This window comes from Leptonotus elevatus, chromosome 1, assembly GCF_054856555.1.
Source record: "Leptonotus elevatus isolate MCC_2025b chromosome 1, RoL_Lele_1.0, whole genome shotgun sequence".
NCBI classification, from domain to species: domain Eukaryota; kingdom Metazoa; phylum Chordata; class Actinopteri; order Syngnathiformes; family Syngnathidae; genus Leptonotus; species Leptonotus elevatus.
In genome coordinates this window covers 22,628,420-22,638,798 of record NC_141239.1, presented here as the reverse complement: position 1 = coordinate 22,638,798, position 10,379 = coordinate 22,628,420, and the positions used below count along the sequence as shown (strand labels likewise).

Here is a 10,379-nt window from a genome sequence, read left to right as displayed (position 1 = left end):
TCTTTGAAATCAGAAAACAAGTGCAAAGCTAACAAAAAACAAACATTATTGAAACCTCAGAATTCTCCAGTTAGTCATTTAAAAAAAAAATTGCCAGAGAGCTGGGAGGTTATTTTCACAAAGAGCAATAATGAGTAGCGAGCGTGCCCTGGCTTCCTCCTCCTTATGTGGACTGCAGCAGGAGCCTGAAAATAGCCCAGTTACATCACACAAGGTCTTTAGGTTGATGTGCGCTCGCATCATACTTTGTCATTGAAACGGCACTGTCCATTTAAGTACCCGCCGCGGCGTCCCTTGTGTCCAAACACACTGTGCAGCCTGAGGAGAGAAGCATCCATTTACTGTGTGTGCTCTCTAAACCGGTGTGTAGCCCATATGCCGCATATAATGTACATTGCACTGCGGTGTTAAGTGGCTTGCATTAAGATTTCAATAACCTTGGCAGTATCATTATTAGTGGTTGTTAGTGGTTACGATGCGACATGATACACTCGGGTTATGATACACTTCACCCTCACATTGTATTATGATCGTAGTGAATCATATTGTAATTGGACTGAATCGTAGTGTTACTGTAAGTGAATCTGGGAAAATTCAATAAGTCCTTAAAATTACATGTTGTGTTTAAAACAACCACATAGGGGAGATCGGGGCTAGTTGTATCACTTTTTATACTGGGATCAATACATCATATATAAACAAAATGTATACCGGATGAAAGAGCAAAGTCTTAGGTATATTTTTTGTATTCATGTCATTTTCATACTTGTTGTCAGTGCAGAGTTATAAGCCATCAAATAGAGGGAGTGAACGTGTGACATGTTGCCCCATGTAAGTTGTCACACTATATGGGGTAAGATGTCACATTGGATTTTGCAACTAATAAAACAAGGACAACATTATCTTTGTTCTCCTGTTTTGTTTGTTTGTTTGCTTTTACAGCCATCTTGAAAATTGACCATAGTCATTGAGCAAACTTTAACATAAAATGTTATGAAATAGATTAAAGTCCTTATGAACTGCTGGCATATAAATCATCTCAGCCTCAAATGCCTGATTTGCTTCCCCTAAAGTGGAAATTTGAGATTAAATTGAATTTCAAGGAATGAAGCATTTCGATTAATGATGGATGGATGGATGGATAGATAGAGTTGTTGAGTGACTGTATTATACTGCCCCCTGGTGGCCAAGTGATGCACACCAGGAGCTTGAATGATGAACAAACTTAGATTCTTTACATTTAATTTAATTACTGTATTGCTGTTATCATAAAGTTAAAACATAAGCGTTTTTTAGTGGGGGGAAAGCCAGGTCAAAAATTTTCTTTATTATAATAATATGTTTTATGCACCCTCACTAGTCTAAACACAGCATTCTGATTAATTTTGTGTTTGTGGAATATGATTCCAATTAGCGTCACACACTGTTAGCCAATATTTTGGACTCTTTTGATTGAAAATGCCAATAAAACATTCATTTAATTTATTAACTCATTCACTCCCAGCCATTTCCACTGAAGCAATCCCCTTCACTCCCGGCTGTTTTACTGGATTTTGACAGATTTTGCAAGAGCCCCAGAACACTGTATTCTATTGCTATAAAAACATGGAACCTACCAAAAAAAAAGATTAGTTTCATCAGGAAAAAAAGTACATTTTTGTCTGTTTCTGTTTAGTAGGAATTAGCATTAGAATATAGCTAAGTTTCATCCTTATTCACAAATCTATTTAAAACTGTGAGTAAATTTGTTTTTTTTCCAACATGGCCTTGGTTGATCTCTTTTTCTCTGCTGCCACCTGCTGGCAGTTTGTGTAATAACTACCATTTTTTTTCAACCGTTCTTTGCAGTTGAGAGGCTGCAATAAAGCCTTCTGTATGCTTTCAAAACACATTTAAAAAAAAAGGTATAAAACTTCTTCGGGACACTTAAAACATTTAAAATAGAATGTATTTATAAGTTTTTGGAAGCAAATGAGTTAAACACACTAAAACAAATCCATCAAGCGATTATATTTTGTCTTTTTTTTATTATATTTTGTCTTTCTATTAGTGCACAGTGATTTTCAAAAGCTGCTATATCAAACTTTCTGTTCAGGAAGGATTTTTCAGAAATTTGGGGTGGTTTATTGCTGCAGAAACCCACCAGAATAGTGGCTTAATTAAGCAGCAAAATCCACACGTTTATTTTCATCTCAAGGCGCGGCCATTTTGCTACCTTCTATCAACTGAAAATGACATCATAGCTGCTCAGGTAGCGACCAATCACGGCTCACCTGTTTTCTGAGTTAGTTCATGTGATGTTCGCCAGATGAGCCGTGATTAGTTGTTAACTGATGCTGCATTCGAGGAAAGTGGGAAGTCGGACTTTTCCGACTTCAAACCAGGAAGTGTGTTCGGGAACGTCTCCTTGAAGTCGGGGGCGGGGGAATACCCCGACTTCACCGACCGACTACAATGTGACGTCACTATACAATGGCAACCCCTTTGGAAACACGTACTGTGAATGGTAAAACACAATTTACTCGAGTATAAAACTAGATAGCTTTCTTCATTCATAAATATTCGACGTAAATTCACGTAACACAAGTAAGTGACAGTATGTCGCTATCTTCCTGCATGCAATTCTACGGTGAACAACTGAACTGTATGGAATGCTTACAAAATAAAATAAATACAATAAATGAAGCAAAATTGAGAGAAGGCAAGTTTGCTTGAGGTCAAAATGTGTTTTGAGGACCAAAATTTAAAAAACAATTTAGCACTGTCCGCCATTTTGGTTCTTTACTTTTGCCTCTGGCAAATGGGAAAAGCCAAGTGGGATACATCCGACTTCCGACCATCCTCGAATGCAGCATGAGCCATGAGTCATTTTCACTTGACAGCAAGGGCACACCCTGAGATAGATAAATATGGGTTTTCTTTTCTTTTTTCTTAATTCATATTCCCCTAACAGTATTAATCAGAATACCGGGTTTAGACTAGTGGGGCCGAATCAAATCAAATTTTTGACTTGCCCTTCAAGGCTCCACTGTATTTATATAACTGTAAATACAACTTTTCTCTGTTTAAAAGTCTACATAAAGTGCACTGGACAAAAACAAACATTTCAAAAGTCATTTTATTATTATTATTATTATTACATTCATCAATTTCGAACAGCAAAAACAACAACAAGGGGCAACATACTGTAGCACGGCTCTGCTGCGACAACAAGAGGTAGATCCCGAGGCTGCCGCCGTGCTGCTTCTCTCTCTGAAAAGTTTGGGTGAGCAAGTTGCATATTATTCAACATTGATTCACGTGGACCTTTCTTTGGGCTAGTAGACTTTTTCTGATCGCCACAATCATTTTGGGGGTGGGGGTGGGGGGCTGATTTGGAAATCATTATTTGGTTTGGCAACTTGTTTAGTGCAAGTTCACTCTATTTCCTTACGTCTCAGTGACATTCAGCAAATTCACCCGCCGTAGCGTGTATGCGATCAAACACTTTCTTTCACATGATTATCAGTCCAACTATAATGCTTGAAATAAATAACTCCCAGGTGTCAGCGCATACAGAGACGCCGTTCAGGACACGTCATTATAGGTAGGTTCTTCTTGCTGACAGAAAAAGACACCAAAACTGTGTAAAGTTACACGCACACAAACAAACAAAATAACAGTAACTAACGGTTGAAAGGGGAGGGTGGGGGTAATGAGAGAATATATTATTAATAATAATAATGTAAACTTTAAACAGTACAGTAGTCTATTTATTCTCTGGCTTATTATTTGGCTCAAGCAACACCCCCCCCCTTTTTTTTTTAACCTAGTTCTCATTGGTCCATGCAGGAGTGAGCGTCACTTCTCCTTAAGGCATATTCTTTAAAAAAAACCTGTGCACAAACCCTTAGGAGACACATTCTCCCTTTCCCATACACAAGGCAGTGTTTAAAGACGACATATTATGGAAAATTATACAAATTGTTGAGTCTATGGAGTGCCTGTCTACTCATCAATGCGAAATTAAATTAATATTTTGTTGTCTATTTCTGAAAATGCGTCTGTGGGTGAGCTCTTTGGGATTTCTGCGTAAAAATAGCCTCCATACCAAGTTTCTCCACCTATGACTTGATGACTTAGGCCGGGTGAAGATCCAGAGTCACTTTTAAGTACAAGAACATCCACAGGCCCCGACGCCCCTGCTATCACGTCAGAGCCAAAATATAAAAAGAGCTGCATTGAGTTTTGTTGGCTGCACTGATTAGCATTAGCTAATGATATTTGCTTCTGATAAGCGGCGCATATTGCTCTGTGAAATTAATATAGATACTACCATATGTCTCCTTTAAATTTGATTTAGAATAAAAACCCTTTTTAGATGGAATGGTGCAGATACAACGATATAGGCCTCAATGTGTGTTATAGCATGTGTGTGCAAAGGTTGACGAAATCTTCTCCTCCCTTCCATGGAGCATCGGTAATGAAGAACGGAGCATCCAGCCTATGCAATCTGACAGAAGGTTTCCAAATCTTCCATTGTAGGTAACCAAACTGGACATTTTGTATTGGATTCCATTACATATGATATGTTTTGTGCATTTCACAACACACACATCTCCATTGAAGTATATCACACATCCGGCCGGATAAAATGCTCTGGTGGGCTGCAATATGGCCCGCAATACTTTTTTTATAAGACGGCAAAAAACAAACAAAAAAAACCTTTGTATACAGCATGTACTGTTGAATGTCCACTAGGCAGTGTTTAGTGTGGAGTCGTTTGGCAGCGAAAGGCATGACGGGACAAGAAAAAGGTGCAGCTCGAGGATGTCTTTGGTGCCAAGAAGAACGTAAACAACGGGAGAAAACGTCTGCCCGCCTTATTCCCATAAATCTTGATTTTTCCCTTTTAAAAACCCTGAGATAAACACGTACATCCACAAATGGACGCACCATGGTAAAAAAAGAAAGGAAAAAAAAAGCCGACGTACAATCGTAGCATAGCTTAGCGTCTATCATGCTCCCGTGGCGCGTTTTGATTGCAAGAATAGCTGGCTTTTGCTTTTTGTGGGGGGAGGGGCTGCTTTTTTTTTTTAAACGTGGCGCCCGGTGAGAAAGTAGAGTGGCCGGTCTTCGCTGCAGTTGGCCGTCTGGAACTCGTCGCGCAGGCGGAACTGCCACTCGTCCTCCAGCTCCAGACGTACGATGGTCTGACGCAGGGAGCTGCGGTCCTGGCAGATGACGCACAGGGTGGCGCCTGTAGGATGCGGCCGCAACACATTAGCGTTAGTGCTAATTCCAATTAGCGTCACACACTGTTAGCCAATATTTTGGACTCTTTTGATTGAAAATGCCAATAAAACATTCATTTAATTTATTAACTCATTCACTCCCAGCCATTTCCACTGAAGCAATCCCCTTCACTCCCGGCTGTTTTACTGGATTTTGACAGATTTTGCAAGAGCCCCAGAACACTGTATTCTATTGCTATAAAAACATGGAACCTACCAAAAAAAAAGATTAGTTTCATCAGGAAAAAAAGTACATTTTTGTCTGTTTCTGTTTAGTAGGAATTAGCATTAGAATATAGCTAAGTTTCATCCTTATTCACAAATCTATTTAAAACTGTGAGTAAATTTGTTTTTTTTCCAACATGGCCTTGGTTGATCTCTTTTTCTCTGCTGCCACCTGCTGGCAGTTTGTGTAATAACTACCATTTTTTTTCAACCGTTCTTTGCAGTTGAGAGGCTGCAATAAAGCCTTCTGTATGCTTTCAAAACACATTTAAAAAAAAAAGGTATAAAACTTCTTCGGGACACTTAAAACATTTAAAATAGAATGTATTTATAAGTTTTTGGAAGCAAATGAGTTAAACACACTAAAACAAATCCATCAAGCGATTATATTTTGTCTTTTTTTTTATTATATTTTGTCTTTCTATTAGTGCACAGTGATTTTCAAAAGCTGCTATATCAAACTTTCTGTTCAGGAAGGATTTTTCAGAAATTTGGGGTGGTTTATTGCTGCAGAAACCCACCAGAATAGATCCACCCCTGCACAACTCCACATTCAGAACCAAAACAAGAGCAATCTGGAGTAAGTGACTCCAGCTTTTCATTAATCTGACATGCTCCCAAAAGGACCTTGACATGGAGCAGAAAACATTTTTGCATCTTCATCAAATTTTGTTTCAATTATACTTGTAAATTGTTTGTCTTTGCATAGCCAGAAACACTTTATACAAAAACAATTAATTATGAATAATAGTTAGGCCTGCTACGGTATATATTTTTTAACATAAATAATTGCTGATTTAATATTATTTTAAACATTTTTACAGACCAAATTAACTCATGTACTGCCATTGACGGCTATAGACGTAAAAAATTCATTTGAACTTTTTCTATTAGTTTAACTTTTTTTCCCACTTTTGTTAACAAGAGTATGAAAACCTAGAAAAAAAAATATTGTACATTTAGAACAGATATAAAATGTGTCATTAATCGTGAGTTAACTATTGAAGTCATGGAATTAATTAAAAAATTTAAAAAAATAATCGCCTGAAGCGATTAAAAATAAAGAGAAAGGATTATTAAAATTAGGGGCGTCACGCGATTTTTTTTTTAATTGTAATTAATCTCATGACTTCACTAGTTAACTCAAGATTAATCACAAGTTTTATATCTGTTCTAAATGTACAATAAAAAAATTCTAGGTTTTCATACTCTTGTTAACAAAAGTGGAAAAAAATGAAAATAGAAATAGTTCAAATTAATTTTTGACGTCTATAGCCGTCAATGGCAGTCAATGAGTTACCCAACACAGAAATTGAAACGTCAACAAAATGTTTTTATTCAACCTTTAAATTTCCTTTTCCCTCAATCATATGTTAACCGAACAATTTTTTGCCCGCAGTCATGAAAGTAAATGTCTTGCCCAAAGTCAGCTGGGATATGCGCCAACGCCGCCCTTTGGACATGTGCCTGGTTACCGACGGCAGCGTACCTTTGAGGAAGCGGAACTTCTTGAGGAGTCCTGAGACAACGAAGGAGTCGCAGAGGTACAGCAGCAGGCCGCTGAATACCAGGCCCTGGTGTTTGAGGTTGGTGGAGTGTGGACGGGAGTTGATGTAGCACACGGATATCTGACACACGCCAGATCGCAGTGTAAGTGACACAGCAGTATTTCAAAAAAGTCTACAATCCTCTATTTGGAGTAGATTGTACTAGGGGGGCAAAAATGAACTACAATGCCACCCTGACTCAGTGGCTTCATTCTTTCCGTGACCATGCTAACTTTCCCCATTGAAATGGATGAAAATGTCATTAATTAATTCCAGCCCACCAAGAAATGGGCAATTAGTACATCTGTTTTTGTCACACTTTCCTCACTTTCAGCTGCTTTTCATTTCATTGGTAGCGATCTGTAGATTTGAAAATATTTTAATGCCCTAGGCAGGCATTAGAGCCTTGTTTGACTCCTTTAGTAAAGTACATATCGTAGAAGTAAGCCACCCTCCATTGCAGCCATATACGGTAAATTCAGTCCATTTACAATACAAGTTTGGATGTAGTTCCATTTTTAGCCACTAGGTGGTGGCACACAATTGTAATTAACACTGTGAAAGAAGAAAAGAAAACAGGAATTGTTTCAAATTTAGCCTCATTTTTGCTGAAGAGATTAAAAAGTCTCAATCCTCTCCCATCCTGCGTTTTACGCCTACAGAAAGTAAGAACTGTAAATTCAATCTAGAATATACATCCTTAGACATGATTATTGGTATATATTGTGAGACGATAAGTTTATAAGTTTGGAAAAAAATGGGATTTGTTTACAGTAAACACATTGTTACAATGCGCAATATTTTTGTTCATTGCTCTTCTTGCTTTCTTGCATTAGGTTAAATGTTTTTGAATGTGTTTGTGTTATTTAAAGTGTCTAACATGCCCACGGAATATTTAACTCATTCACTCCCAGCCATTTTCACTGAAGCAATCCTCTTCACTCCCAGCTGTTTAAATGAATTTTGGCTGATTTTGCAAGGCCCACAGAATATTGTGTTCTATTGCTATAAAAACATGGAACAGAATAGAGTATCTTTTTTCATTAGGAACAAAAAAGTATATTTTTATCTGTTTCCATTTTTAAGTTTAATAATTTTTCACAAATCTGTTTAGAACTGTGGGCAAATTAGCTTTTTTTCAACATGGCCCTGGTTGATCTCCTTTGCTCTGCTGCCACCTGCTGGTCGTTTTTGTAATAACTACAATTTCTTCAACCGGCTGCATTAAAGCTCTAACATTAAAAAAACAACTTAATTTTTTTTAAATAAATACGTCTTTGGGACATGTAAAACATTTAAAATAGAACGTATTTATACATTTTTAGGAGCATATTAGTTAAATAGGGTATTTCTATATCACTGATTTCACTTGTTGTCGCTGATGGAGGTGGGTTTTGCTCATACTACTTCACCAAGTCAACTTCAGGAACACTTCACTCATATTTTTCTGATTTCAATCATAAATTCAATGGACATCATCTACTACTTCTTTTCAGAACTCGCTTTTTACGAGGCCGGCTTCTGAAATGATGGTGGCCAAGCTGTTGTCAAGTTCACTGCTGCCACCTAGTGGTGTAGTGAACAAGTTCACTCGTAAGTACAATTTTTGTTTTCTTAACTCAAAGGTGAAGATCGCGCTGCACTCAGTACTTACCTCCGGGCTGATGTTGAGGTAGCTGTCAATGGACAGGACCGGGTTGTTTGGGTTCTGAATGGCTTTGGGGAACAGTCGGTGGCTGCAACTTTGCAGGAACCTTTCCAGCAGGAACTGGGCCGGCGCATCCAACAGGGTTTGTTCGCTGTCCGGGGCGCACACGTACTGCGACGGACTAATAGGGGCGGGATTCTTGATTTCCTGGAGATGGAAAGCAAAACGAGAAAATGCAAATTTGTTAACAATCAGACATGCAGGCAATAAATAACCCTTTTAAAACCCAATTGGCAATATTCAAGTTTTGTAAGGCCATGTAAACAGCGCAATAACCCGAATATGCTCTTATTCGGCTTTTTAAAACCGGAATTCGGAATATCTCGATCGATCTGGGCAATGTTTTTTGTTGTTTTCTTCTTTGTTTGCTTTTCTTCTTTTTCGCTGATTTGATTCGCAAGGAATCTTGGTCCATGCAGTCACGACTTGTATGCGTAGCTCCGTCCTACTTGCTAAAGGAGCCTCCCTAGAATACATTGATTTGTCTACCGCATTTTTACATTATTTTGTGCCTATATACACATACAGTAAATACAAGTATACTGTATAAGTCCGTGCTTCTGCTCACTAGAAATACTCTAGCCGTTGTCAACAAACATGACGCTTGCAGCAAAAAAAACACACTTCTGGAGTGAGGAGGAAAGCCGACTACTTAATTTCGAGTGGTGAGTGACATAAATATGTCTTTTAGTGAACGTATAGTAAGTTAAAAGCGGAAATTACGTTATTTGCGTAATTACGTTGTCCGTGCGCTGCGGTCCGAACGGGTTCCAATCGAGCACAAATGAGCGTGTAAACGGGATTCAGAAACCGGAGTTTTGACCTTAACCCGAATATTGACTGCATGTAAACGTAGTCAATGAGGAGTTTTTCTTTAAAGTATTTCTGAAAATCACCAAAATGACCCTAAAATGCCACTTCAAAATAAAATGCCAGATTTCCTGCATCTTTTTGGGTATGCCTACCAAATTCCATGCTGTCCAGTAAAACCGGCTGTCAATAATTGTCAATAAGGAACATTTTCGAGTATTAAAATCCAAATGGCAGACTTTCTGTGTGTTTTCGGGCATGGCTTCTTAAAACTTTTTTTGTGGGTTTACTTATGATAGACATGCCACCAAATTTCACACCACCAATTAACTCATTTATTGCCATAAATTCATAAAAATAAAAAAAAGATTATGGAAAATTAAAGGCAAGAGGCGATTATAATTTTTAATTGTAATTAATCGCATGACTTCACAAATGTTACATCTGTTCTAAATGTACAATAACAATTTTTTTTAGGTTTCATACTATTGTTAACAAAAGTGGAAATAATGTTAAACTAATATGAATAGTTCAAATTAATTTTTGACGTTTATAGCCGTCAATGGCAGTCAATGGATAAAAAAAGAAAATAAAAGATTATTAAAAATTCGGGGCGTCACACGTGGCGTTTTTAATTAATTAATTAATCGCATGACTTCACTAGTTAACTCGCGATTGATCACAAATTCCATATCTGTTCTAAATGTACAATAAAAAAAATTGTAGGTTTCATACTATTGTTAACAAAAGTGGAAAAATGTTAAACTAATAGAAATAGTTCAAATGAATTTTTGACGTTTACAGCCGTCAATGGCA

At 37.6% G+C, this 10,379-nt stretch overlaps 1 protein-coding gene across 6 annotated transcripts in view; it reads right to left on the bottom strand.

The window, feature by feature from the left end:
* Window positions 1-4,652: 4,652 nt before the first annotated feature.
* Window positions 4,653-10,379, bottom strand: part of greb1l (GREB1 like retinoic acid receptor coactivator) — a 72,569-nt gene continuing 66,842 nt past the window's right edge. For all 6 annotated transcript variants that reach the window (XM_086085028.1, XM_086085020.1, XM_086085045.1 and 3 more), the window contains 3 exons: window positions 8,700-8,900; window positions 6,988-7,126; window positions 4,653-5,239 (listed from right to left, as the gene is read on the bottom strand). In XM_086085028.1, coding sequence (XP_085941154.1) covers window positions 5,076-5,239; window positions 6,988-7,126; window positions 8,700-8,900 — 504 coding nt within the window. In that variant the 3' untranslated portion in view covers window positions 4,653-5,075. The remainder of the gene's footprint in view (window positions 5,240-6,987; window positions 7,127-8,699; window positions 8,901-10,379) is intronic.